The sequence below is a fragment of the Eremothecium sinecaudum genome, chromosome VI (assembly GCF_001548555.1).
Source record: "Eremothecium sinecaudum strain ATCC 58844 chromosome VI, complete sequence".
Classification (NCBI taxonomy): domain Eukaryota; kingdom Fungi; phylum Ascomycota; class Saccharomycetes; order Saccharomycetales; family Saccharomycetaceae; genus Eremothecium; species Eremothecium sinecaudum.
The window spans coordinates 508,147-533,762 of NC_030897.1; the positions used below are offsets into that span (position 1 = coordinate 508,147).

Genomic DNA, 25,616 nt, shown 5'->3' on the forward strand with positions numbered 1-25,616 from the left:
TGAACCTCATTTGCATAAAAAATTAGAAATGGAATTCTGTTAAGAAAGAGGGGTTAGCATAGAAAACCATAAATAAAAAAAATTAATGCTGATTGAAAGCGATGTAATAGGTACTCATAGCTATTATGTGTGGTAGATTTGCACTTGATTTCAACCAAGATGATTTAATGGCCCAGTTCGAAGACCGGCGCCTTACGGTAAAGAGCCAGCCTCCTCGTTTTAAGCCATCATACAATGTTGCTCCAACTAAATCTAGCCCTGTTTATCATTCCAATAAGGTTTTATTGATGAACTGGGGACTTATTCCACATTGGACTAAGGCTATTACCAAAGCACAACAATATAAAACTTTTAATGCAAGAGCTGAGACGGTTTTAACAAGTAAAATGTGGTCTAAGGTAATTAAAAGTTCACGATGTGTTGTTCCAATATCTGGGTATTACGAATGGGAGACGAAGCAATCAAAAAAGGTTCCCTATTTTGTCCGGCGTAAAGATGGCAATGTTGCGTTCCTTGCGGGCATGTTCGATGAGGTTAAAGTAGAAGGCGGAGAAAATATATTAAGCTTTACAATTGTGACTGGACCTGCTCCCAAGGCTCTTCAGTGGCTCCACAAACGTATGCCAGTCGTTTTGGAGCCTGGGTCATCAGAATGGGAAGCATGGCTTGATGATGACAAGCAGGATTGGGACGAGGAATATCTATCCAGAATCCTGAGTCCTAAATTTGATTCTAATATCATGGAACATTATAGGGTTCCATTAGAAGTGGGCAAAGTGTCTCAAAACTACAAGGCTTTGATGGAGCCATTGAATACAGGGATTAAGGTTTTCTTTCCAGAAGTCAAGAAGAGCACAGAACCTGCAATTCCGGGCATAATAAAGGTGGAAGAAGAGATAACAGTGAAAGATGAATCACCAGTAAAAAACCTCAAAAAGCGTAAAATCATCCCTCATAGGGATATTGTTGAACTTCTACGGAATTCAAAAAAAAAAAGGTCATAAATTTGTGCATAATGTTTACATAGTTTAGTTGGAGTTTTGTTCATGGTATTTGAGAATTTCGCCACATAGATATAACGACCCGCAAATGACTAACTTCTTATCTGTTGCATATTTTTCAGCTGCGAGTTCAACTGCATCCCAAGCAACTTCAACAGGTACTATATTTTTGGTAATGCTTTCAAGTTGCTTTGAGACTGCTTCAATACTAGCCGCCTTTGCCCAGGAATTGGCATCTGTTTCTGTAAACTTTGTCACAATTACAGTATCATTTTCATGTACAATGGGTTTGAATAATAATGCTGCATCCTTTCCTTCAGACAGACCTAAAAGAAAACATAGCGGCTCATCGGGAGCTGTTCTATACTCTTCGTCAAGGAATCGGCCTAGCTGCTCGGCAGCGTTCGCATTGTGGGCACCATCCATCAGTACTTGGACTTTTTTACCCTGACTGTAGCATAAATCTACTTTTTGCAATCTCGCAGCCCATTTAGTGTTTTGAATGCCCTCCAAAAGCTGGTCGCGCGTAATGTCTAGCTCACCAGCCTTAGCGATATAGTCTACCATTGCAAGTGCAACGCTTAAATTATTGCGCTGGTAGTTACCAAGTAAAGGCGTAAGATTGCTGGGAATAGCGCCCCATGTGTCCGTCGCAATCATGCCAGAAATGTTGTCAACCGACGCCACCTTTAACTCCGCCCCAACAAGCTCACTAGCGTCTTTAATCGCCTTAATTACTTCAGGACCATTACTACCATCAACAGCCGCAAATGCAGCTCCAGGAGTCAGAATGCCTGCTTTGTGTTGCGCAATTGACAAAACGTCATCGCCCAAGTACTTTTGGTGATCAAGTGAAATACTGGTGAATCCACATACTTTACCCTTTCCATCTACAGCGTTCGTCGCATCAACTAGGCCGCCAATGCCAACCTCTAAAATGCACCAGTTGCATTTTTTCTGTTGGAAGTATTTAAGCGCGATGCATGTGTCAATCTCAAAGTCGGAACAGCCGATACCTTTGTTATACTTTAGGAACTCAGTCTTGATTGATGAATAACTATCTTCAGAAATGGGAATGTTATTGATTGTGATAGCATCCCGAGCATGCACCAAATAGGGAGAATTAAATTTTCCTATCCTCAGGTTCCTATCCATCATCAAAATTGACGATAGGTAAGAGCATACAGAGCCCTTACCATTAGTACCGGTAACATGTAATACCCTCAATCCATGTTGAGGATTTCCGACAGCATTAAGAAGATTCCGGATGCCATTTAATGTGAATTCAATTGTCGTTGCTGTCATTAATGAGCTTGGTTCGTTTTCTGTAGTTATTACAGTGGTTTTTAGTTATCTATTTTAACATTAGTAGCAGCACTATTAAATGAAGTACACACTCGTACGTAATGCAAAACACAGATTTACAGTTCAACCGTTCGGAGAAAGTATAGTTGTGACGATATGCCCCAGCCGGAGTTTGTTAAAGAACGTTTGCGTGCTTTGGATAAGATTGATCGAGACTTAAGCTCAATACTACACTATGCACAACAAAGCATTTCCACTCTAATGGAACTGAAGAGAGGCCTAAACTTAAGACCACAGTTCCAGCAGCATGTTCGTGAATACTATAAAACCTTAGAAGGTAGTACGGTAGCATTAAGGAACGAAATTAAGTTACTTGATGATGCAGTTGGTACTCAATTACTGCCTATAAATATAAGCAAAAAGGCTGTTGGTCAGGACCAGGAAATGATGCTAGAGCAGTTCAGCAAGTTGGAAAAACATCTTGGATGAAGTACTTTACGTATAGTTTAGAATTTATTACCATTTTTAATGTTCTGAACTATATCTTACCCAGTCCGTCAATAAAAGCCTTGTTTTAGGACTAGATAATTAACCGTTAATAATACTCTTAGGTATTACATATATTATGGTATTCGCTATTAAATGCTATAGTAATCATCGTTTATCCATCCGAACATTAATTAGTAACTTACCTAAACTTGTCCTCAATAAATTATAAAATTCCGAGCTGTAAAGTTGTCCATATAAACTAAGGAGACGATATAGGTGGTAAGTGGATATGTATGGGGTTCGGGAGGATGCGCCAGATGTTCAGCAGAGATATGATGGATCACAGTCATATAATCGTGTTCTTCCTGAAATCGGTACTGCTGATGACTCCAATAATTACAAGGATCATTTACAAGAGTTAATACTAGACCAAATAACTAAGGTCCAAGAACGACAAGAGCAGCTAGATTCTAAGATTGACCGGTTGGCTAAGGAGCAGGAAGAGTTCTACTTGAGTGAATATAAAAAAATGGATCAGGGATTCAAAGAGGTAAGCAAATGCCTGAAAGAGGTGAATGTGATGAAAGAGGTATTTAAGGAGATAGTTGGGGTAATGACGGGTGATCGTGTTAGGTTTATAGATCATTCCAATGAAAACTGTGTGCAGGAGGATACCACAGGTATAAATCAGTCGGACCTTCTTGTTGATAATATGAGGAGAGAAATGCAGAGGAGACAGACTGATTGGATTAGGGATAGGATAGCTCTGGAGACAAGAACGAATCATAGAGTAAAAAGCGAATTTGAGAATGATAGAATGGTGCAGCAGATGTATTTACAGCCTGAGAGGGAAGGGGCGGGAGCGTCTGAAGATTCGTTGGCTAGGGTTCCTCCGGAAGATTTTCCTACTTATCGAATGAACAGGGCTATTCGATCAGTAACGGACCTTGCAAGGGAGTACTTTGAGGGCTTACGGGGTAAGCCTTCCGTAATGTCATTAGAACGAAGATTTGGGTCGACATGGAGGAATTCAAGTAAAGAAAGGACGTTTTTCCATAAGCGAATGTGCATTATTAACAAGATTAACGATGTGAAAGATAATCCCACCAAATTTTCGCTGCCGGCTGGCATGACCAGAAAAATGGCTATTAAGGTTGTAGAGAACATGAGACTTGGTAACAATTCTTTTAAAGGTAAAAGATGTTGTCTAACGCTTTCGCAGCTCTATGTCTATTTGTCGAAGAAAATGGATACTCCGAGCGACTACAGTTTAGAGCTGAAACATGTGGGTAAGACAACCAGAGAACTAATAACACAAGCTCGAATCCGAAGTTTAGAGGGTAGTAATCGAGAAAGTGGTAACCAGACTTCCTATACAGGAGCTTCTGAAACGCCTGTGAATAGAGACACTGGCGCGTCAGTGTCAGAGGAGCCGCCTGCCATATTATCTTATACTTATGCTCCCACTAATGATAATGGGATTGATTCAGATAGCAATGAAGATGATGAGACCGATGATGAAAGTAACAGTGCTAATGTTGCTTGCTACTAGTAATTATTTTTAACTAAGTTAGCTGAATTTGCGGTAGAGATAAAGTATAGTATCGCTTTCTGATGAGTGGGATTATAATGGGGAAAAGCAGCTAGTAACTATATATATAGCAAATGAAATCTTTCTGATTAATATAAATGATGCAATATTATCAGTGCACACTTACGCAGAATTCTTTACTTTGTAAGTCAATTGGAAAAACTTCTCAATGTTAGTGTCAAAAGCAGCACGCACCTCTTTACATTGTTGATCCAATAGATCACACCATTTCACAAGGTGTTTTTCAAACTCCTCAGAACTAGTAACAAATTCCACCTCTTGTAATAGGATGTTGTCAGAGTCTTGTTCGTCTGGTTCGTCTAATGCACACATCTTGGTAAACTGGATTATCTCAATAGTTAGATCATTTTCAACTACAGGAGAACACGATTCGACAAACCATTGGACAAATTTCACATATAGCAGAAAAGTCTTATCCATTATGGTAATGCAAGTAGAGTCAAGTACCAAATCGGTATTCAATGTCTTGGCAATGATCTCTTTCTTTAATGCTTGAGATAAATAGTAGTTCAAGAGATCAATTATTTCCAAATACCTTATGAAGAAGGAGGCCAATTGGGCCACCAATCTCTGTAACTGGTCACCAATTAGACTGTTATCCGGTTCATAACTGGATAAATATCGCTCTAAAAAACGTAACTTCTTCACGTACTTTATCAGGCAAGTCCTTTCATTAACGAGTGTTTTAGCTTTTCTCTGAGTATTGATATATCCATTCAAGAGCCTAATGTAACAATCAAGATAGGCATCATGTTTGCTAACCACATCTTTTGTTAACCCAAGTATTTTTTCAGTAATAAAAAGCTCCGGCATTGTAGTATCGTGATAGTCTTGGATATGCTCGTCGGGTGTAGGTACACTGTTGTTACATAATTTCAGTGGCTTAATTTTAACACCATGGTTTGGCAGTTCGGAATGCTGTGAATCACTATGGCTGTTCTTCATCGGAATGATAAACTCTTTTAATATGTATTAAAGTTTAAATAGCCTTTGAAGCAGTATCAGCAGGTTTATGGGGTAAAGAAATGATCTTAACACAAATCTTCAATGGCCTATTGATTAACAAATATAAGCAACCAATATGAGCTAACAATTATAAATTTACAAGTCTCAAGCTGTCGTTTGTTAGTTTCGTTTAGTTCTTTTTAATTTTTGTTTTGATTTTTCACATCTTCATCAACAGAACAATGACGCGTTTGTGATGATTGAAGTATTCAAGTTACATGTTATACGGTATGACAATCTTAAGGTTTAAACAGTCTTTTAGACTGTATTGGATGTATTTTAGTCTCTAAGCGCTATTGAGACTATGTTTTCAACTTGTTTACATAGATGAGGCTCCTATGTAGAAAGAAATTAGGGCCAATTTGACAGTAATTCAGCATACTACGCTAGATGTTCGGCAATTGCTGATTTAGATGAACATAACATTTCTATTATAGAGTAGTTATTAGGAAACCAATGTAATCGGCCTTAACACTCGGTTAACTGAACATGTTTATCACTGTACAAATATATAATATAATACTTTTATCAACATTAATTTATTTCTCGGTCCTTGCTGTTGTAAAGTTCTATAACAAGTCGATAATGACTACCAATCATCATCTTCGCCATTATTTTCGTTGTCAGACAGCTCATTGCGCATTTTGTTGGCTCTTTGCGCTAAAGCTGAAGCCAGACCGTTGGTAAACCCGCCTTGAGCGGAGCTGGCGGCACGTGTGCTATCTGAGCTGACAGTTGTATTGGCAGTGTTAGGATAGTCAATAACCTGCGCGGGAGAAGTTGGAGCCTCGCTGTATTCAACAATATATGCGGTGGGGACCCAGCCTTCTCTAGAAGAGCTCACATCCTTAGCTAAAGACCAACCACTGGGGTCTTGTTTTGAAACATAAACGATGTCGCCCTTCTTTAAAGGCAACTCGCTTGGAGAAGCTGTGCCTAGGAAATCATAAGCAGCCTGGAATTTTGGTAAGGATGGAGGAGGGGGAGGAGGGGGAGGAGCCGATAGTGGGGCTCCAACAGCTGCTACATTTGGATTTGGTGCAGCGACCTGCGTTTTTGTTACAGGTTCAGTGTCATCTGTTGCAGTTGAGACCATATCCTGTTGATAACGCTGCGGCGATTGTGGTACTGGTCTGTGCGCGGCTTGTGGTACTGGTCTATGTGCTGGTTGTGGTACTGGTCTGTGAGCGGCTTGGGCTGCCTGGGCTGCACTCACTGCTTGCTCTGACGCAGAATATGGGGATTGCGGATGAGTCTTCCGTAAAGTCTTCTTTACAGGTGGTGCAGGAGCTGGTTTTTTCTTCTGTATCCTGTTTTCTGGAATAATTTCGATGTTCTGGGCATGGCTAGCCACTGAAGGAGCATTAGGCGGCATCGACGAACCTGGCACAAAATTTTGGCTGACAGGTAGAGCATATGATTGCTGTATCATGTGATTGGGAGGTTTATGAACGGTACGGTAGTCTTTTACCTCACGATAAGGTTCTGGTTTCCTCCGTTGTAAAGTATTCCCAGGGAGACCACGACGAACTGAAATTGTGCTTGATTTGTAGATATCCCCATATTTTGGCGCATTTTCATTAATCTGGGACTTTACGACGTGGGCCTTACCAGGCTTCTTTTGATATTCAATTGTAGGACCAATCCTTACCTCTATGTTCCTGTTGAGTTGTTTTAGATGGCTCACTAATTCCGTTTTAAAGACCGTATTAATGAACGGATCCGGTTTGTTCATTCCATTGACATATATACCAATCCAATCGTCCTGCAAATTTGTCATTCCCACGTATACTATCCTATTAATATCAATAGCGTAGTCCATTATGTACTTCAATTGGTTGTCAACTTTCGTTTTACCAATAATGAACAAGGTGGATGGTGTCAAAATGAAAGTTTTGGGCAACCTTTGAGCAGATCTACCAAATAAGGAATGTAACGCCTGGCCATTCATAGAAAATACAACAGGCTCTTCGATACCCATCTTCTTCTTGATGAACGAACCCTTCGACCGGAACTCGTTGCAAGACAAATAGTCACCCATAAACGCCCTATAGCCTAGCATAGACATTGCTCTTCTCTCTTTTCTACCGCCGAGTAACCGTGATCCAAAATCACGAAGCTGTTCAAATTGGTTGCCGTGTTTCTTTTCTCTGATGGCACGTTGAATCGCGACAGCGGAGTCAATCCTCTTTTGAATAAATCTTCTCCAAGCTCTTTGAATCCTAGCTGCCATGTTATGCCAATATTTGTCCCTCATGTTCTCTAACGCAAACAAAGTCTCGGGGTTCTTTATGAAAACTTTTGTTACACCCAATTGGTATTCTGCAGGCGGAATAGAGGTATCCCTCAAAATCATTTGTACTGCATCTAGAATGTCTCCTTTCCATATATATTCACCAGCATACGAACAACCTGGCGATAACAAGTAAAACCTTTCCACAAATTTGTCAAACGTTTGTCTGTAAGCAAAACCAGCTCTTCTAATTCGAACGTTTTCCTGTAAACCTAAATACTTGATTTGGTGCAAAACCTGGTTATCGTTATACTCTCTTGGAGACTTCGATTGGTTAGGTTTGATTGTTCTAATATAAGATGGTTGAGCTTTTGATAAGGTATCGACTAAATCGTTGGCACTGCTGATTATTTTATCACCTGCTGTTGGTGGCCGCTTTTTTGATGTCGAATCTCCAGAATTAGGGAAAAGATGCAACAAGAACTTGTTTGATGTCGAACTCATCAAATTTACTAAATCTCTCTGTAATTGGTCTTTGTTCTTATCTGTCATTCCCTGAATATCATATGTGACATCACCAGCATAATGCTTCACCAAAAATTTGCTTGAACGTAATTCAAAATGTTTATTTGAGGTGAATAAGTTTAACCTTTGAGCAAACGATTGGTCAGCGGCACTAGAGTCTGCATGAGCTGTTGCAATAGCATCGTTTAATGCGGCAAATATACCGGGGGGTCTTTTACTCTCTATCAAATCACACACAACTCTGTTATCAAAGAATTTAATTGGTGTCCATTGGATCTGTTCTCTTTGATACTCTTCTTGTTCTGATTTTAACGTCAACTGAATGAAAATCTGCTGTAACTTCTCATTAACGTAATTAATACAGATCTGTTCGAATGAATTGCTCTCAAAGATTTCGAATCCATATATATCGAGAATACCGATTGAATTATCAGCTCCTGGATATGCATGTAAAGATGCGTTAACTCTTTCAACAATCCATTCAAATAAGTTATTGTAAATGGCTTTTGCAAGTGCATCTCTAACAGCAGTTGCTTGAACTATATTCAATGGCACGTGGTAAACTGAACCTCTTCGAGAGCCGTGGTTGGTTTCGATAATTCTTTCGATTAAAGATGTCATCAAGAGAGCTGAATCTACCTGTAGTAAGTAAGCAATAAAATCAATAACAGATGTATCAGCAACTACAGCATTACCTTCCTCATTCTCAGCAAATGTGATATTACCTATCCATAATATTGCTGCCAAGGCCCTGAAAATTTCATCTTGTTCTCCTTGAGATAAGCCAATAATTCTCATTGCCTTTAGCGTTTCCTGATAGTCACCAACATCGTCAATCGTGTCAATCGATATGCATCCAGAAGCAGAAGTATACACATAGTAGTCGGGGGTCTGAATACCGTAGGTCTTCCTGTACTCATCGGAGGCACCCTTTGTAAACTGATAAAAGATGTGAAAATTACGTTCATTTACGATTTGTCCAACAACCCTTTGCTTTTCTAATAGATAATTCGTGATATTCCCTGCACAAGGCTCGAACTGAGAATTAAACCTAATTTCTAAATATTTTCCGTGCCTGGATGAGTTGTTATTCCTTAATGTCTTGGCACAGCCAAAAGATTCAAGTAAAGGATTGGTAGCTAAAACCATATCCTTGATTTTTCCAATAGATTCTTCGTGAGTAGACGATACCGCTGCAATATATTGCATAATTTGTTTAGCACATTCTGTTTTACCCGCACCTGACTCACCCGATATAATAACACATTGATTCTCTTTATAAGCTTTCATATTGTAATACATAGCTTCAGCAATTGCAAACACATGTGGCGGAACCTCTAATCTATTTTTATCTTGATACGATTTCATAACTTCTTCGCCATAAATGCCCAAATCCCTGAAAGGGTTGACACTAATCAACACATGTCCAATATATGTGTAAATACTACCAACTTCAAACCTTTTCTTCAAGTTAGCATTGATATGGTCATCAGATATGGTTGATAATAGTGTTAAATCAGAGACACCTACTTCTTGTTTCCTTCCTGAATCAAACGCGGCTTTTTTAATATTTGTTACCCTTTTGGCAGGAGGCTGGGCTACCTTATTACGAGCTCCTCTTTTAATTATCGCCATGGCAATTCTATTCCAGCTTAATGCTTATGAGCGACAAGTTAAGTGTCTGATTAGATTTAGATGATTGTCGGTGGCAACGGAAGCTAGAGCTGTAATATTACGGCTAATATTTGAAACATTGTTACGATACCCTTAGAAGGCTAATTATCGCAAATCACACTTTACGAAATATAGATTATTAGGTAATGTGGCATACAATTATATTCTTAAATGGTTCTTTACTTAAAGAAACTATGCTCTTGTTATTTGAATATATTTGGTATCCGTACCGCAATACTTGCAATTATTCGATATCTGTTCAATCTGAGATAGAGCCGAAGAATTGGGATAATCATAGCAGCCTTCCAACTTAAAAAAAAAAATACGAATATCAAACATACATAGTGTCACCAGGGAGTGAAATCATATTCGGCTTTGAACTAATATTTACCATTCGTCCTGATGCGACGCAGTTCTTTCCTTTGTTTTTCTATCTCAGGATCGTAGTTTATGAACTCATGTAGTGCCTTACCCGCTGGAACCATTGGTAAAACTGGAACCTTCTTTTCTACCTTGACATCTAAAAGCACTGGCCTAGTACAATTAACAAATTCGTTTAGAATCTTATGCATGTCCTCTTGCCTCTCCAGCCGCATAGCCACCCATCCCATTGACTCAGCAAGACGAATAAAATCTGGGTTTAGTTGATGCGTATGGGAGAAACGGTCTTCGTAAAACAAAGACTGCCACTGTGTAACCATTCCCTGTTCTTCATTATTTAAAAGAAGGACCTTAACTGGAGCTTTACATTGTATAGCGCTTGACATTTCTGTTAGGGTCATGTTAAAAGAGGCATCACCATCGATGTCAATGACCATTGAGTCTGGGCAGGCAATTTGGGCTCCAATTGCAGCAGGGAGACCGTACCCCATTGTTCCAAGCCCTCCAGAAGTTATAAATGTCCTAGGTTTCTTCCAATTCCAATGCTGCGCAGCCCACATTTGGTGCTGCCCCACTCCAGTAGTTACAATGACATCTTTTCCTGAAGCATTAGCAATATCAGATAATGTGGATATTAGTGTTTGTGGCATGATTCTTGAACCCTCATACTCTTTCTCGTATTCATAAGGGTACTTCTGCTTCCATGAAAAAACCTGCGATAGCCATTCTTTTCTTTCGCGCACAGGATTCACTAAAGGAAGCACTTTTTCTAGGTTGGCTGTGACATCTCCTTCTACTGCAACTTGAGCTTCCACAACCTTGTTGATGTTTTTAGGTAGAATTTCAAAATGTATAATTCCACCGCGGTTTTCAGCGGCAGCCTTACGCGCCTCGGGTGCAAACTTGGCAATATTACCTGTGACACGATCATCAAAACGCGCGCCTACTGCAATGATTAAGTCCGCACTCTGCATCACAAGGTTTGCTGCGGCACTGCCATGCATTCCAAGCATATCAAGAGACTTAGGATCATCCTGATCAAACGCACCTAACCCTTGCAATGTCGTAGTAACAGGAATTTGAGCACGATCAGCCAATTCTTTTAATACACGAGGCCCATTTGGACTGTTGAAGATCCCTGCTCCCACATATAGCACGGGCCTCGTTGCCTTGTTGATTAATTTGGCCGCATCAAGAACACTCTTAACGCTGTTTTCATCAACAAGCCTGCGTGTCAACTGCGCAAGAGTGTCAGATGGCAATGTAGACTTCATCGGGATAGAATGTTTAAGAACAGAAGCCGCCACGTCCTTTGGAAGATCAACGAGAACTGGACCAGGCCGTCCAGACTTCGCTATCTCAAAAGCCTCGTTAATTCTACGAGGTAATTCCTCCACATGCCTTACCATAACATTCCATTTTGTACATGGTCTCGAAATCCCTAAAATATCTGCTTCCTGAAACGCATCAGTTCCAAGCGCAGTCTTCGGTACTTGGCCAGTAAATACCACCATCGGCACACCATCTGCCAGAGCATCCGCCATTGGAGTCACAACATTAGTTGCCCCAGGACCAGATGTAACGAGAACAACACCAGTCTTGCCAGATGCGCGAGCATAGCCTTCAGCCATGTGTCCAGCACCCTGCTCATGCTTCGGGAGCACGAACTTAAATGCGTCAGAGTTATAAATCGCATTGAAAACTGGTAAAATTGCTCCTCCAGGGTATCCAAAAATTGCTTCTACGTTATGGCGCTTCATCATTTCAAGGAAAATCTCTCCTCCATCTTTCCCAATGAACGAATCATCCATATGATCAGTACAAGGCCCCTTCCTTATGGTATGCTCCTCTTTTTTATGGAGATTTTTCACACCCGCCATGCTAGTATTGACATTTTCTACCCTATTTGACGAAATAGCAACTTCATCATCAGTAGCTCTTTTAGACCTCACTTGCTCAGTAATTGAGGATACACTAGTTCGCGAGAATTGTCTCACTTGGAGGCATCTACTTTTGAAAAGATTTCTGCCACTCCTTCCGATCATCTTAAAATCTGTTTATCCTGTTTTAACTTGAATGAGCGTGGCTATTTCCAATAAATAATAATATTGGGAGTTTATTCAAACAACAAGTAATTTTTAAAGCGCAACCTTCAGTACTTAACCTGCTTCTTAAAGTCCCCTTAATAATTGATCCTGCAGCTCGGTTACTCATTCCCCGACATAGTAAGCCAAGGAAGGGTAAATTGATAGCCCGCTTTATTAAAATTTTTCAAATTTAAGAGTCACAATTGGATCATACATTGAAAAATACATATTTAAAACATTGAGTCACCGCTACTGAAAATGCGCATCGCGTACCTTAGTAGAACGCCAGAACGGATATGGTATCATCGCTTTAAAATAAACTGTGTGTGTGACCACAGTAGAGGCAACTAGCTTCTAGGTTATCTTAAAATACACATATAATTTACGGTATCATAAGTAACTATTTATTACTATTCTAGACAGCTGAGTTTTTCATACGCGGCGCCTAACAACTAGGTACACAAGCCCACCCGTTTGTAGGCTAACTAGTTTGGGGTGGTCCAAGACCCTCAGAATAGAAGCAATGACGCCTGAATGGCATGTGATGGATATATACTTGTGGGGTTCACTGAAAATACCATCGAGGGCGTTGCCTACACGTTTGTCAAGCTCTTCGGTAGATTCGGCGTAAGTCGGTGTCCACAGTTCATCTTTTTCCGGGTCTGTGTTTAGGTAGTTAAGATGAAGTTTTGAATTCGCAATCGGCAAATCTTGAAAAAATGGCGACACCTTGTAACGGTCTAAACGCCTGTCACAGGTATGAGTAGCCATATGCTCTCTAAGACCTTCACGGATTTGTAGATCGATTACATTGGGAAGCTTTTCTTTAAATGCTTCATATACGGGAGTCCATTCAAGAGCGAACGTTTGTAGGCAACGACGCAACGGGGAGCTGTAAAATGCTTCCGGAATCCCTAGTTCACGTACTATTGGAACAAAGTTTTTCACACCGACACTACTTGCTTGTTGTATACCTGTAGGCGTTAGTAGGGCGTCATCCCACGTGCCGAACTCATCGCCATCTAGAACGGCCCAATAATCATCCCATGCTTTAGTACCGTAGCGCTGTTCTGCGGCATTGTGGTAACCCTGTCCATGCCGCGCCACAATCACTAATTTCGAATCGTCGGGGATAGTAGAATATAAGTCGTTCCACGAATTAGCGGCTGCAAATTCAAGATGTAATCCCGTAGCAGCATTGAAAGGAACGGAAGCCTCCGCAGCGGACTGAAAGCCCTTAAAGAAGCCCGGTAACGCTCTAAATTGAGACATTGTATTCTAGAGCCTTGTTATAAAATCGTTATAAAAATCTCTTGGCATTCTGAAAAGTTAAGAATAAATACAATATGAAAATTTGTGGACAGAATGGAAATTTGCCCCAGTCATAAAAAGATCCCACCAATGGATATATTTATATAATAGCATTTAAAAACTGGCAGAATCTAAAAACCAAACTGCCACATGTACGCATGTGCTTGCTTGTGCCTTCCGACATCGTGCTCTGTGAAATTTGATACCTAATACCGCTTCCCCCCAGTTCAATAGCGTAGCTTATCAGAGATCATATGAAAATGTGCAATCCCAAAATAACTGCTCTATACGTAACTGAGGCTTAGTTATATTTTGCTTCCGCTCACGATTCTGTACCTGAGGGGAAACATATTGGTGCGACAGGCGCATTCTCGCCTGTTGCGTCTGCTGTGGTTCCATCTTTATTTCCTCAGAAGTTTACTCTATTGTTAGGGGACCCCTTTCTTAATGTAGCCTTTAATCTTTCAAATTCTCCTTGACTTAACGTTGATATATCCACCATGTTAGGGTTCATTTCCGTAGCTGCTCTCTTGGGCAGTCCAGCTGCAGGTAGTGAATCGTGAGCAGTTATATTTTCAGACGCAGACGATGATGCCGTCAGTTCTGATTCAGAAGTTGTAGACGCACGCCTAACTGGCTCACGGTACTCATCAGCAAAAATAAAAGTAGTCTTACCGGCGCCAATGTTTGAGTGGTTGGCACCAGACAAGCCTGGTCTAGAGTGTTTGTTTCTATTGTAAACGGTGAATTGTCCGAAAAACCCACCTAACATTATTGCCTTTAATAAATCACTAATGTTCTTTTGTAAATATAATCTATGTAAAAAAATGGAACTCAAAAAAGCTCACTATAGGTTAATTCAGTCCATTTATATATTCAAGAGAAAAGCTACAAAACAAAAGTCCCCTGATTGCGTCGCAATTTTTCAATGGCTGCGATGGATAAATCCTCGTTGGGCTCACAATCTAAATTACTAACAAATGTATTCACAGTAGTGTAGTTCCAGTCTCATCAAGGGCCAAATTACCCTGAAAGAAACCAAAAATAGTCAGCTTATTGGAGAGAGTCATTCTGTCTCTTAGTACGACTATAGTAGGGAACAAAAATTAGGGTGGCTGCGTGGGGGAGCAATTAAGAGATGGGGGGAGACAAGCCAAAAATTGTTTTGTTGAGGGCATATAGAGCGTGTGATTAACTAAGCCCACATTTCTTCAACGAAATAGGGGTGATTTACCGTACACAAGGGTAAGGACAAACAAGAAACGCCAATAGCCTAATCTTTAACCGCTAGCCACATGTCGTTTAGTTTTCGGTCACTAGATTTGACTTTTATTAGATTGTCTTCTTGTTGTCGTAAAGAAATTACTTGACCATATATTATCACTTTGATTAAAGTTGGTCAACACAATCAGAGACTTTACCTAGACCAAGTAGGAGAATTAATGGCTTTTACGTATATGAGAGAATTATTCGATCGAGACTTTTTCTCTGCACTTGGAGATTATAGTTGATGGCAGTGTCGCTGCCCATTCTTAGTAGCGCCGGTTGGAGAAGAACATATGGGTACGGCATAGGTGATTAACGAGTTAAGACGTAATTGATTAACGATGCAAAGTGATTAACGATGCAAGGTAATCACTTTTTTTACAGAGGGAAGCACTTGAAAATCTTGATGACCCAGTCATGGCTAGGATTCATATATCTGAATGCTTATAGTTTGTAGTAAATATTCAACTGGTGGAATTACAGGGCTGTTGGTGCGTTGGAGTTTTGCTAGGCTCGAAGGGACAGGTCACATGACCTTGCTTTTTGAGGTCAGAGGAAGGTACTAGTACTGTAATATTATGACGTAATAAGCAGTAACGCCGAAGATACAGAGAACATTACACCGTAGTAGGTATACAAGTGTATTTATATACATGTACCGAGAGGCAGGTATAACACTGTTTCTAGTTAACTTTAAGCTAAAACTCTATGGCGTAGGTATATGAGATCTACGCAATGTAGTGCGTTTTGCCGCAAGACTTGTTTTTCTTAGCTGTATGGTGAAACAAAGCTGAAGGTTATGCAGCAGAAAATTTCATGAAACTGTGATAAATCGCTGCACATAACGGTTGTTGATGAATCCGAATTTCAAGAGCTAGGCTATATATAAATTGTTGTACATAATATTTAGAGTATTGTATGATGGTTGTTGCATTGATTGATTTCTGTGTAAAAATGCACTGATTAGTTTGGAATGAGATTAGATGGACTTCTCTGGTGCTTAATTGGCGCTACCTCTGCATTTACATCAGCAGCACGAATACTTCAGAAACGTGCCGTACCACTATATCTGGTAGATCCTTCAGATGCGAGTTCTACACAGGGTATCAAAACGACAATCGTCGTGCATACGAAATTTCGAACCACTACATCTACGTCGACCGTCATAATAAAGGCCTCTACACCTTCCAAGACATGCCTAAGTATTTCTACATCAACAATTATACCGGATTCAAAGGTAAGCCCAGCTTCTACGTCATCTAACAGTTCTATTCCATCGTCTTCCGTTTCTTCAACTCCGACAACAGGCCCGAGTTCGCGGACTGATAGCGATAACACTATTGTTCCTGCTCCTACTGGCACAGGTAGCGTGATGGAGGAGGAATTTCACGTTAAGGGTATCACGTATTCGCCATATAACAATAAAGGACTTTGTAAACCTAAATGGCATGTCAGTGCCGATATTGCCAAGCTCCGCACTTACGAAATTATACGACTATACGACACAGATTGCCATTGCATAGAAAATGTAATGTCAGCGCTTTCGCCGCACCAAAAGGTCTTTCTAGGCATTTATTACATTGAAAAGATAGCAGAATCAATTGCAATTATTAAAGATGCCCTTGCGGGAGATTTCTCCAAAGTGTATGCAATTTCTGTAGGAAATGAAATTGTGAACAATGGCGAAGCCGCGACAGCTACAGTAGAGAAAACATTATCATCAGCACGGTCACAGCTCAGTGCTATAGGTTATACTGGTCCTCTAGTCTCAGTAGATACGCTCGTTGCAGTTCTTAACCACCCAGAACTTTGCAACTATTCGGACTTCATCGCAGTGAATTCCCATCCGTATTGGGACGGTAAGGTTGCTCCTAATAATTGCGGACCCTGGCTTAAGAAGCAGGTACAATATTTAGCTGACCACTGCAATGTCAAAAAAAATATACTCGTCACAGAGACCGGCTGGCCCAGTGCAGGCGTTCCATTCGTGGAAAATATACCCAGCAAGGATAATCAAGACATTTGCCTAAAATCCATAATTGAAACAATGCGGGATCAAGTGCTTCTATTTACGATGTATAATGACTACTGGAAACCACCAGGTCCATATGGTGTGGAACAGTTTTGGGGAATATTTGGCGACGACTCGAATTATTAACAATATGTAATCTTTTATGTACATTTAATTTTAGGTTTGGATGACATCGGGAATTAGGCAAAATCCATTGTCGAACAGGCGTGGAAACAAACCGGGGCCCGCATTCACAATATCTCCACCATCAAGAAGGGCGATTAGGCTGTAATTACGCTTGTTCGGCAATAATTGGTAATTACAGACACGATCCAAGATCGTTTCAGGTACTTAGGGCAGTAGTACTCTTGAGTGAGTTTAGAAACTTCAGATTCTAAGGTAAAACGTAGACTATTTTAGCCATTTGTAGCAAGCTAAATTACTGTAGCGGCTGCAAACCTATTTCTTTTATATATAATATATACTTTCCTCAAAATTCCGAGCGTTGTATGAAGTAGCCGGCAGGTGCATTTTTTTTTTTTTCTATGACCGTTGGCTTGTTCGAAGGCCGAGATTTGGTTTCTCCAGATCAGCAATTTAGATTTTGGATATATCAAGCCGTTTAAAATACAGGCGTGCTACGATCATCCTGATTTAAACTTCGGGTGCTTCTTGCTCAATATTATACTATATTTGTTCTCGCTTCTAGCTTACTTCGTTTAGGATTTCCCCTTCCTCTCCCATTAACTGTACTGTAAGCTGATTTACTAGGAAGGATGAAGTTTGGTCAAGTACTAATAATCCTATTTGCTGGTAAAGCTGTTTTGGCACAAAATAGGTTTATTCCAGGGAGTTTGGTGCCTCTTCATAATGGGTCTTCCGTTGCAAGTAGTACGGGTTCTATACTATCGTCGGTTTCATCACGATCTACTTCGGGAACGGAGACATTGTCAAGAAGTACTGACACAAATGATGTAAATTCTAGCTCTGCGCAAATAAGTTCCAATACGAGTTCTTTTACGAGTATATTCAGGATTACTGTGAGTTCGTCAAATGGTACCTCTATAAGTGAAAGCACTACTGAAAGTTCGACATCAAGTTCGACGACGGAAGTGTCAAGCGACAGCGACCTCGGACTTGCAAGCAATACAGGTGAGCCAACTCCTTTAACTACCGAGGCCCCGCAAAGCACCACAGAACTTCCCGTGCCTAGTGTTGGTGTAACTATCACAAGGGTTGTAGGTGGCACGACCATTTTAGCAAACCATTTTAGCACTATAACGCTCACTAATTCCGCCAACCAAACGCAGCCTGTATCTCATTCGCTGAGCCCAAGAAGTAAACGTATAGTGGTAGGATGTGTTATCGGGATCGGTGTGCCCATCTTACTAGCGATTATCGCTGTTATTGTATATGTTTGCGTCAAGAAACAGCGCACGGCGTTTATCAACTCAGAAGGTAAAATTATTACAACTTATAAGACGAGTAGGATCTCAAAGTGGTGGAATGGCCTCCTGGGCAGAAAGGTCGCCACCTATGATAGTGACAGTCCTCTGGGCTGTGCGCCGGTGGCAGACAACGACGAGGATAAAAGTATGGGAGCCTTGCGCAGTAGTACCAGAAGTTCGGCTTCGGCAATGCGCCCAAGCCGCGAACCCATCGTCGACGAAGAACGCTATTATGATCATGAAGGAAATGAAATCACAGGCAAAACCTACTAACGCAAGCGAACCTCCAGTGTCCCGTCGCACTTTATCTTTTTCATCTTTTTTGAGGCACCCACTCTTACGGCACCTTTCATTTTCGAATTCCCATACTCAAAGTTCACACTTATTTTTGATACCCTTTACGAACGCAGTCATTCATTTCTACTAAATTTATCGGTTTTTTAATTTCCACTAGGTTTTTTATTGTTTTCTACCAGTCATTCTTTATCCAGTTATGCATTTTCAATTCGAAAAGTTTTGCCGAGCTTATTTTGGTTTTGTACTACTTTTTCTAATTTAATACCAAGGCTTTATCCAATATTTATGAAATCCAACCAATTCACTTCCTTCAATACCCAACTGTGCTAGTTGTGTCTGAACTAGACAGGCATTATCTGTACAGTTGTAATAAATATATATACATATATAGACCACTCTTTAATTTAAGTAATTCGCGTTTAATACTACCAACAATGCCTCCAGTAATCCATAATCCATATATCTTAAACGTAGTTGTAGTTAACCAATTAGTGTGTCAGTTGATTTTAATAATCGGAATTTGTTGGTACTACTTTTATAACGTGCTCTAACCTTCAAGAAAAAAGCTTGAACTTTTCTAAGTGACGTTTAGGGCAAAATTAAAACTATACTCCGTCTGCAAATAAGAGGAAAAAGCAGCGGACTTTAAGCACTTGGGTAGTACTTTTAGATACTTAGGATTTGCTATAATGAGTGATAACCCTTTTGATTCTTATTTGAGGAAGGATACCGAACAAGGTGGCTCTGACCCTGCATTGCTAGCATCTAAGGCATTACTGAAGCCCAATGCATCCTTAGAATATTGCTCGCTGACAGTTGAAGAAACTATAAGACAGTTAAATACAGATGCAAAGAATGGTATTATGGACCAACAGCAAGTCCGCTTAGGATTGATGGAATGGGGTCCGAATGAGGTTAGTGCAGATGGTGGAGAACCGCTTTGGAAGCGATTTCTGTCGACGTTTATCGAAGACCCATTGATTCTGCTATTAATCGGCTCAGCGATAATTAGTTTTTTAATGGGAAACATCGACGATGCTGTAAGTATTACTCTGGCCATTGTCATCGTGGTTTCTGTGGGTTTTGTTCAGGAGTATAGATCAGAAAAGTCCCTTGAAGCCCTACAGAAGTTAGTTCCTGCAAGCTGTCATCTAATTAGAAATGGTGTCGAGAAGACCGTTCTAGCTGCGGAGTTGATTCCTGGCGATGTTGTTTCTGTCAAGGTTGGTGATCGGGTTCCTGCTGATCTTCGTATTATTGAAAGTGTTGACCTATGTGTTGACGAGAGTACTTTAACCGGAGAGACGGAGCCCATGCACAAGTCGAATGCTGCGGTTGATGTATCATCTTATAATGATATTCCTGGTGGCATTATACCAATTAGTGATAGAGCAAGCATTGCGTTTATGGGAACATTGGTTAGGGAGGGACATGGTAAGGGGGTTGTGGTTTCAACTGGTAAACACACTATGTTTGGGACAGTTTTCGAAATGATGAACAGTATTGAAAAGCCTAAAACGCCGTTGCAATTGGCAATGGACAAGTTGGGAAAGGACCTATCTTATATGAGTTTTTTCTTAATTGGTATTATCTTTATAATTGGTGTCATTCAGGGAAGATCATGGTTGGAAATGTTCCAGATATCTGTTTCTTTAGCAGTAGCTGCTATTCCTGAGGGCTTGCCTATTATTGTGACGGTTACTTTAGCTTTAGGCGTATTGCGTATGGCTAGTAGAAAGGCTATTGTTAGCCGTTTGCCTAGTGTTGAAACCTTGGGATCAGTGAATGTTATTTGTTCAGACAAGACTGGTACGCTAACAGCAAATCATATGACGGCTTCTAAAATATGGTGTTTGGGAAGTATGGCTAATAAGAATAATGTTTTAGTGGTGGAATCGAAATCCTTGAATGGATTAAATAAGGGCCAAAAGTTGTCTACGCACCTAACTGAGGATGTTAGGACGACTTTGAAAATTGGAAGTGTTTGTAACAACGCTTCGTATTCTCACGAGCATGCGAAGTATTTAGGAAACCCAACAGATATAGCGTTGGTTGAAGTGCTTGCAAAATTCGGTATGGACGACGAAAGACAAAATGTTAGAAAGATTGAGGAACTCTCATTTAATTCGAAAAGAAAATTCATGGCGGTTAAAGTTGATAATGGTAGCTCCCCACATAAGCATGTTGTGTATATAAAGGGTGCTTTTGAGAAAATTGTGGAAAAATCATCCTTTTATATGAGTAACACCGGAAAAGTTGAGAAGTTGACAGATTCACATAGAGCTATTATTGATGACTGTGCAAGGTCATTGGCCTCTGAAGGCTTAAGGATTCTTGCATTTGCACAGGTTGATATCCCTGCAAACAAAGCGCTAACAGAGGGTGGCTTCCAGAATTTGGTTTTCACTGGATTAGTCGGTATGAAAGATCCCCCAAGAGCTACTGTTCGTCCTGCTATAGAGGAATTGCTACAGGGCGGTGTTCATGTAATTATGATTACCGGTGACTCTGAAAACACAGCTGTAAATATTGCAAGACAAATAGGAATTCCTGTCATTAATCCTGAGATAAGTGTGTTAACTGGTGATAAATTAGATCGTATGACTGATGACCAGCTTGCTGGTGTTATTGACCATGTGAATATCTTCGCCAGAGCAACTCCTGAGCATAAATTGAATATTGTTCGAGCTTTACAGAAGAGAGGTGATATTGTAGCTATGACCGGTGATGGTGTGAATGATGCGCCTGCCCTGAAATTGGCTGATATAGGTGTGGCAATGGGTCATATGGGAACCGATGTTGCCAAAGAAGCATCAGATATGGTTTTGACTGATGACGATTTTAGTACTATCTTGACTGCAATTGAAGAAGGTAAAGGAATCTTCAATAATATCCAGAACTTTTTGACCTTCCAATTATCCACCTCAGTCGCTACCCTCTCGTTAGTTGCCCTTGCCATAGCATTTAAGTTACCAAACCCACTCAACGCAATGCAAATTTTGTGGGTGAATATTCTAATGGATGGTCCTCCAGCTCAATCGTTGGGAGTCGAGCCAGTTGACCAGGAAGTTAGAAGGAAACCTCCAAGAAAAAGAACTGATAAGATCTTGACTACTCAAGTTATGAAACGTTTATTGATTAACGCTGCGTTTATTATTGTTGGAACCATATATGTATTTGTCAAAGAAATGACAGAAGATAACCAAATTACCGCAAGAGATACTACTATGACATTCACTTGCTTTGTGTTTTTCGACATGTTTAGTGCCTTGTCTTGCAGACATGCAACGAAATCAATTTTTGAGATTGGTTTGTTTAATAACAAGATGTTCAACTATGCGGTTGGTTTTTCATTGATCGGTCAACTATGTGCAATCTATGTTCCATTCTTTCAATCTATATTTAAGACTGAAAGCTTGAGCATTGGTGATCTACTTTATTTATTAGTGATCAGTAGTAGTGTTTTCATTGCGGATGAAGTGAGAAAATATTACGCTAAGAAGAATGCAGTGCAGGATTCATACTACTTTTCCATGGTATAAAGACCATCGTACCGAGTCTGGATATCTATAGGTCTGTTCATCATTTAAGAAGCAATGACAATCGATAAAATCCATTCTTAAAATAATTAGAAAATTCCTATAGTGTTATAATTTGTTTATATATTACTCGTTTGCTTATGCACTTAGATAGAGTTATCGAATAAAACAGTTAATATTTACAAGTAGCTTTATCAACATATTATGAGCGACATTGTCCTTTAAAATGGGATTATGTTGTTTGCAGCAGCTTTTCTCAGTCTATTCATAACTGCAAGTCCCTCTTCATTTTCTGGTATACCTTCTACAATAATCAAGTCAACGTTACACTTTTCGTCTAGGTTACGCAATAGAGCAAATAAGTTCGTTTGAATTTCTTTTCCTACAGTTCCTAAAGATTTTAGTACTATTTCAACATCATCTTGAAGACTTTCCAACATATCGGCTGGAAAATGCATGGTTGTAAGCAGACCTATCTTCGCCTTCTTTCCGTCGTTGAACTTTTCTTTTATGCACTTCTTTATATCTTCTTTTACAGTTTCCAGTCTAGCACTCATCGGTAACTCTTCTTTTGTAGGAGCATACAGCAACGTTGGCGCCCTTGGGGAGTAATGCTTATATTTCATCCCTGGTGTTCTAACTTTCTCCCCAAGTTCTACTGCGTGTTTGTTCTCTACCTTGCAAGTAGCCCATTCATCTCCCCCTAACTCCAAGATATCCTCGTATGTGAAACCACCAGGTCTAAGTAACATAGGAGGCTGAACAAGGCCATCAACAACTGTAGATTCGACCCCAACATCGCATGCACCACCATCCAAAACTAATGGTATTTTACCCTTTAAATCGTACAGCACGTGCTCAACAAGCGTAGGGGAAGGTCTTGTAGATGCATTTGCTGACGGTGCCGCTATTGGCGTGTCACTCAAAGCAATCAACGCCCGGGCTACTGGGTTGGAAGGAATGCGCACTGCAAAGGTAGGCTGGCCGCCTGTAGTTAACTGAGATAATGGAGATCTTTCAGGCACAGGTAGTAAAATCGTAAGTGGCCCAGGCCATAGTTTTTCTATCAATTTATGGTAAATTTTTGGGATATTGCAGAGCTCGTTCTTGATATTCTCCTGCATGTAGATCTTACGGTTCAGTTGGTCAAGCGACGAAACGTGGCTAATTAACGGGTTATCACTGGGACGATTCTTGGCCTTATAGATATTCAACACTGATTCATCGTTCAGCGATGAGCCTCCTAATCCGTAAACTGTTTCTGTAGGAAATGCAACAGTATCATTGGTATCCCTAATAATCCGCGCCGCTTCCAACAAGTTATTTTTGGTCTCAGGATCAGTAATTACAGGAAGGGATCCGTCTAAATGTGACGTTGCTGAGAAATGAATAGAAGCAGGGTTGACCTTTAAAGTCTTGGTAATATATGACATTTTTCTACAGCAGATTGATTTTAATTTATACAAAAAGCACCTCTGCATTCACTATCAAAACTTAATCTTTCCCTACTAGTATTAACTGCTTCTATCACCCTCTGTCCAGACCTTATGCTCTTTGTTTTTACTCATGCATATTGCAATGGCATCGGCAGAATTCACATACAGCTACTCAGAAAACCTTTTACAAGATTTGTGACCACGTGTAGTACTTAAGGAGTAGTGTACTCTGTATGAAGTGGTACTTTTATCAGCAAGCGCAAGTGGTTTAGTGGTAAAATCCAACTTTGCCATAGTTGGGCCCCCGGTTCGATTCCGGGCTTGCGCAATTTTTTAAGATTTTTTTTAATCACAACCGTATCTCAATAGTAATTAATCTGAGAATTGCACCCCGTCATGAACATGCACCCTTTTGATGTCAATATCACATAGTAAAAATGAGAATTATACAGTCAGAATTATATTGCGTACTCTAATCTATATAAAGAGCTAATTAGCTCATATTTTCTCATGCTTGTGAATACTTGCTCAAGCTATTTACTCTATATAACGTAAGAATTTGCTAAAATATCGATATGGCTAACAAAGTCTTCAACGTCGCAGTCTTCTTTGTTTGCTTCAGAGAATGTCTGGAAGCTGCAATTATCGTCTCGGTATTACTGTCGTTCGTGGATAGGACAGTATCCAAGGAAAATGTATCTCTTCGTCGCCGTCTCAAAAAGCAACTTTGGTTGGGTGTAGCTCTTGGCCTTCTAATATGTTTAGCTATCGGTGGTGCTACGATCGGTGTATATTACCGCTACCAGAATGATATTTACGGTCCCTACGAAGATATTTGGGAGTCAGTGTTCGCGTTTATTGCCAGCATAATGATCAGTATGATGGGTATCCCAATGCTGCGCATAAGCAAAATGAAAGCAAAATGGCGCCTGAAGTTTGCTCAGGCCCTGGTCGAAGGACATAAGGAAAAGGGCCGTTGGAAGCTTGGTCATTTCGTAAAAAGATATGCGTTATTTATGTTACCTTTTGTTACTGTTTTAAGGGAGGGCCTAGAGGCCGTCGTATTCGTTGCTGGTGTTGGTGCAGCAGGGGATGTCGAGGCCACATCATACCCTCTGCCCGTGGTAGTTGGATTACTAGCCGGTGCAGCCATTGGTATGTTCTTATACTATGGTGCCACACGTTCTTCTATGCAGATCTTCCTTGTATGCTCGACCTGTCTCTTGTACCTCATCGCAGCAGGTCTATTTTCTAGGGGAGCTTGGTACATTGAGACCTACAAGTTCAATACAGCAAGTGGTGGTGATGCCTCGGAGAACGGCAGCGGTAACGGTTCCTACAACATCCTGCGCTCAGTCTATCACGTGAACTGTTGTAACCCGGAGATGAATGACGGGTGGGGTATATTCAATGCTATCTTCGGCTGGCAAAACACGGGCTACCTTTCAAGCATCCTATGCTACATCTTTTATTGGGTTGCCCTTATAGTCATAGTTTCGCTCATGATCTTTGAGGAGAAGAGAGGGCATCTTCCATTCACCCAGAAGCGGTTATCAGACCTAAATCCTTTCCGTATATTCAAAAGGAAGCAAATCTCCAAAGACGAAGAAGAAATTTTATTCGCTAAGGCGAAGAACGTTAACTTTAACCGCGAGGGACACTTAACTACTACTTGATTCACCCATGAGTTTTTCTTGCTGCTAATGTACTTTGGGGATGTTTATAGTGTTGTGCTGGTTTGTACCGGTGTCTTATGGGAGAGGGCTGGGCGGCTAATATACGGATCCCGTGACGTCTAAAATCTCTATTAATAAAAAGAAACGAGTATCGTATGTAATGCAACAAAATATCACGCAGTTAGTAAATAACATACATTTAATACAATACGTTGGATGAATCTTTTATTTAAATCAAATAAACAGGGAAAAGACGGGGTCCTATATGCCATTCTCAGGTCGATAAGATTCCTGGTAGGGTACTAGTGCGCTGGAAGTTG

General features: G+C 40.4%; 14 protein-coding genes and 1 non-coding gene across 15 annotated transcripts; 8 read left to right on the forward strand and 7 right to left on the reverse strand.

Annotated features, from left to right (window-relative positions):
* Positions 1–125: 125 nt before the first annotated feature.
* AW171_hschr63767 (putative peptide hydrolase) lies at positions 126–1,004 on the forward strand (the record flags this gene model as incomplete). Its single annotated transcript, XM_018133085.1, has 1 exon — positions 126–1,004. One exon carries the CDS (start codon positions 126–128, stop codon positions 1,002–1,004), a length of 879 nt encoding a protein of 292 aa, XP_017988789.1.
* Positions 1,005–1,028: 24 nt separating this feature from the next.
* On the reverse strand, positions 1,029–2,306 carry AW171_hschr63768 (bifunctional folylpolyglutamate synthase/dihydrofolate synthase; the record flags this gene model as incomplete). Its single annotated transcript, XM_018133084.1, has 1 exon — positions 1,029–2,306. The coding sequence occupies one exon, from the start codon at positions 2,304–2,306 to the stop codon at positions 1,029–1,031; it is 1,278 nt and encodes a 425-aa protein (XP_017988790.1).
* Positions 2,307–2,462: 156 nt separating this feature from the next.
* Positions 2,463–2,795, forward strand: MED11 (Med11p; the record flags this gene model as incomplete). Its single annotated transcript, XM_018133083.1, has 1 exon — positions 2,463–2,795. One exon carries the CDS (start codon positions 2,463–2,465, stop codon positions 2,793–2,795), a length of 333 nt encoding a protein of 110 aa, XP_017988791.1.
* Positions 2,796–3,084: 289 nt separating this feature from the next.
* EUC1 (Euc1p) lies at positions 3,085–4,347 on the forward strand (the record flags this gene model as incomplete). Its single annotated transcript, XM_018133082.1, has 1 exon — positions 3,085–4,347. One exon carries the CDS (start codon positions 3,085–3,087, stop codon positions 4,345–4,347), a length of 1,263 nt encoding a protein of 420 aa, XP_017988792.1.
* A 162-nt stretch (positions 4,348–4,509) lies between these two features.
* SHE2 (She2p) lies at positions 4,510–5,352 on the reverse strand (the record flags this gene model as incomplete). Its single annotated transcript, XM_018133081.1, has 1 exon — positions 4,510–5,352. One exon carries the CDS (start codon positions 5,350–5,352, stop codon positions 4,510–4,512), a length of 843 nt encoding a protein of 280 aa, XP_017988793.1.
* A 649-nt stretch (positions 5,353–6,001) lies between these two features.
* MYO5 (myosin 5) lies at positions 6,002–9,805 on the reverse strand (the record flags this gene model as incomplete). Its single annotated transcript, XM_018133080.1, has 1 exon — positions 6,002–9,805. One exon carries the CDS (start codon positions 9,803–9,805, stop codon positions 6,002–6,004), a length of 3,804 nt encoding a protein of 1,267 aa, XP_017988794.1.
* A 419-nt stretch (positions 9,806–10,224) lies between these two features.
* On the reverse strand, positions 10,225–12,270 carry ILV2 (acetolactate synthase catalytic subunit; the record flags this gene model as incomplete). Its single annotated transcript, XM_018133079.1, has 1 exon — positions 10,225–12,270. The coding sequence occupies one exon, from the start codon at positions 12,268–12,270 to the stop codon at positions 10,225–10,227; it is 2,046 nt and encodes a 681-aa protein (XP_017988795.1).
* Positions 12,271–12,744: 474 nt separating this feature from the next.
* On the reverse strand, positions 12,745–13,584 carry PMU1 (putative phosphomutase; the record flags this gene model as incomplete). Its single annotated transcript, XM_018133078.1, has 1 exon — positions 12,745–13,584. One exon carries the CDS (start codon positions 13,582–13,584, stop codon positions 12,745–12,747), a length of 840 nt encoding a protein of 279 aa, XP_017988796.1.
* A 448-nt stretch (positions 13,585–14,032) lies between these two features.
* Positions 14,033–14,395, reverse strand: SPG4 (Spg4p; the record flags this gene model as incomplete). Its single annotated transcript, XM_018133077.1, has 1 exon — positions 14,033–14,395. One exon carries the CDS (start codon positions 14,393–14,395, stop codon positions 14,033–14,035), a length of 363 nt encoding a protein of 120 aa, XP_017988797.1.
* A 1,467-nt stretch (positions 14,396–15,862) lies between these two features.
* Positions 15,863–17,047, forward strand: AW171_hschr63776 (HFL054Wp; the record flags this gene model as incomplete). The annotated part of the gene is made up of 1 exon (XM_018133076.1): positions 15,863–17,047. One exon carries the CDS (start codon positions 15,863–15,865, stop codon positions 17,045–17,047), a length of 1,185 nt encoding a protein of 394 aa, XP_017988798.1.
* Positions 17,048–17,676: 629 nt separating this feature from the next.
* Positions 17,677–18,621, forward strand: AW171_hschr63777 (HFL053Wp; the record flags this gene model as incomplete). The annotated part of the gene is made up of 1 exon (XM_018133075.1): positions 17,677–18,621. The coding sequence occupies one exon, from the start codon at positions 17,677–17,679 to the stop codon at positions 18,619–18,621; it is 945 nt and encodes a 314-aa protein (XP_017988799.1).
* A 713-nt stretch (positions 18,622–19,334) lies between these two features.
* On the forward strand, positions 19,335–22,187 carry PMR1 (Ca(2+)/Mn(2+)-transporting P-type ATPase PMR1; the record flags this gene model as incomplete). Its single annotated transcript, XM_018133074.1, has 1 exon — positions 19,335–22,187. The coding sequence occupies one exon, from the start codon at positions 19,335–19,337 to the stop codon at positions 22,185–22,187; it is 2,853 nt and encodes a 950-aa protein (XP_017988800.1).
* A 218-nt stretch (positions 22,188–22,405) lies between these two features.
* Positions 22,406–23,665, reverse strand: SUA5 (threonylcarbamoyladenylate synthase; the record flags this gene model as incomplete). The annotated part of the gene is made up of 1 exon (XM_018133073.1): positions 22,406–23,665. One exon carries the CDS (start codon positions 23,663–23,665, stop codon positions 22,406–22,408), a length of 1,260 nt encoding a protein of 419 aa, XP_017988801.1.
* A 212-nt stretch (positions 23,666–23,877) lies between these two features.
* AW171_hschr63780 lies at positions 23,878–23,948 on the forward strand. Its single transcript has one exon. It is a non-coding gene; the product is annotated as a tRNA-Gly (tRNA).
* A 247-nt stretch (positions 23,949–24,195) lies between these two features.
* Positions 24,196–25,296, forward strand: AW171_hschr63781 (FTR1 family protein; the record flags this gene model as incomplete). The annotated part of the gene is made up of 1 exon (XM_018133072.1): positions 24,196–25,296. The coding sequence occupies one exon, from the start codon at positions 24,196–24,198 to the stop codon at positions 25,294–25,296; it is 1,101 nt and encodes a 366-aa protein (XP_017988802.1).
* Between the last annotated feature and the right edge of the window lie 320 nt (positions 25,297–25,616).